At 60.9% G+C, this 1888-nt stretch overlaps 1 protein-coding gene across 1 annotated transcript; it reads right to left on the bottom strand.

Annotated features, from left to right (window-relative positions):
• Positions 1–170: 170 nt before the first annotated feature.
• On the bottom strand, positions 171–775 carry LOC113963083 (ataxin-7-like protein 3; the record flags this gene model as incomplete). The annotated part of the gene is made up of 3 exons (XM_027673869.1): positions 509–775; positions 309–331; positions 171–224 (listed from the first exon to the last, which is right to left on the bottom strand). Coding segments are annotated over exons 1-3 (282 nt in total), but the record flags the coding sequence as incomplete, so codon positions are not given.
• Positions 776–1888: the final 1113 nt, after the last annotated feature.

The following is a 1888-nucleotide window of genomic DNA, read 5'->3' as shown; positions in this document are numbered from 1 at the left end:
AAATATTCCACCCTCATTTACATCCCCCCCCACCCAAATGCCCCCCCAAAACTCTGCTCCCACCCCAAGCCCCACCCTCCACGATGCTCCGCCCCCACAGATGCCCCACCCCAGGCAGTGTAAGCCCCTCCCCAATGCATAAGCCCCACCCCCAGCAGTGTAAGCCCCACCCCCTCACCATTTTTGTGTTTCAGGGACTTGGACCTGCGGGGCGAGTTGGGGTTCTGCAATGAGAGGGGGATTGGGAGGCGGGGGGCATGTCCCCCCCATGGTCCCCACACACCCCACAGCACCCCCTGCCCCCTCACCTTATCTGATTTCCTCTTCTTTGCTATGGGGAGAGACAGAGAAGGGACAGATTTGACCTTTTCTGGTGGATTTGCAAGCCCAGGGCCTCCTCTTCCCCATGGATGAAACCCTCCCACACACCCACCCTGGACTTGGGGTCAAGGGCCACAGGGCAGGCAGGACACACCCCCCACCCCTGAGGGGACCAGGGACCCCCCACCTTTCTTCTCGGAGCCGTAGGACCAGTCGTTGTCGTTGATGTCATCATTGTCCTCCTGGTCACTCTCCGACTTGTTCAGGTTGTTGCTGCTTGCGATCCTGTGTGGGGAGGGGAGGGGGGTCATGGCCAGATCTGTCCCACGTCCTCCATGGAACCCCAGGATCTGTCCTGTACCCTCCCACCTCCCCAGCACCCCAGGATTCATTGTGCACCCTCATACGCTCTCCAGGATCCATCCCCTGCCTCCCCCAGCACCCCGGGATCTGTCCTGCACCTCATATCCTCCCCAGCACCCATCCTGCATCCTCCCCAGGACCCATCTTGCACCTCCCATCCTCTCTGGCACCCACATCCTCCCCAGCACCCCAGGATCTATCCCACATTCTCCCTAGGACCCGTCCTGCACCCTTCCATCCTCGGGCACACCAGGATTCACCCTGTACCCTCCCGTCCTCCCCAGCACCTCAGGATCTATCCTACATCCTCATTGGCACCCCAGGATCTGTCCTGTGCCCTCCCATCCACCCTGGCCCCCAGGACCCACCCTGCACCGTCCCTGGCTCCCCAGGATCCATCCCACACTTCCCATCCTCCCCAGCATCCCAGGATCCAGAGAGGAACCCCCACCAAGAGCAGGGGGGGGGACAGAGGACCCAGGATTTCCAGTTTGTTTTCCCAGGATGGAGCGAAGCCATGGGTGAGAACAAGAGCAGCTGGAGGTGGGACTCCAGTGTTGTTGGGCAAGAACAGACACCCCCACAATGAAAAGCAAGGAGAGGGGAGACCTTGATGCTGAATTCCCATCTCCAGGCTCATCAGTGCCCAAATCTACTGCACCCCCACAGAAAAGAAACCTACCCCCAACACCCCTTGTGCCTCAGTTTCCCCACAGAGAACACCTCCAGCCCCCCCACCACCCTCATTCCCCCTCATGCCTCAGTTTCCCTATGGATAAGACACCTGGTCCCACACCCCCACCCCCCTCATGCCTGTTTCCCCACAGAGAACATCTCCAGCCTCCCCACCACACTCAGCCCCCCTCATCCTTCAGTGTCCTCATGGAAAAGAGATTCAGCCACCCACCCTCAGCCCCCCTCATGCCTCAGTTTCTCCACTGAGAAGACACAGCCCACCTCGTGCCTCAGTTTCCCCAGCCAGAAGACACCCAGCCCCCCACCCTCAGCCCCCCTCATCCCTCAGTGTCCCCATGGAGAAGAAACCCAGCCCCCCACCCTCAGCACCCCTCGTGCCTCTGTTTCCCCTCTGAGAACACCCCCAGCACGCCCCCCCACACACCTGAGTTTCCTTTGGATAAGACACCCGGCCCCACACTCCCAAGCCCCTCGAGGCTCCGTTTTCCCTCTGAGCACACCCCCAGCC

Source organism: Neopelma chrysocephalum, unplaced genomic scaffold (assembly GCF_003984885.1).
Source record: "Neopelma chrysocephalum unplaced genomic scaffold, ASM398488v2 Primary Assembly neopelma1_190772, whole genome shotgun sequence".
NCBI lineage: Eukaryota > Metazoa > Chordata > Aves > Passeriformes > Pipridae > Neopelma > Neopelma chrysocephalum.
The sequence above is the reverse complement of the archived record's forward strand: the minus strand, read 5'-3'. Positions and strand labels throughout refer to the sequence as shown.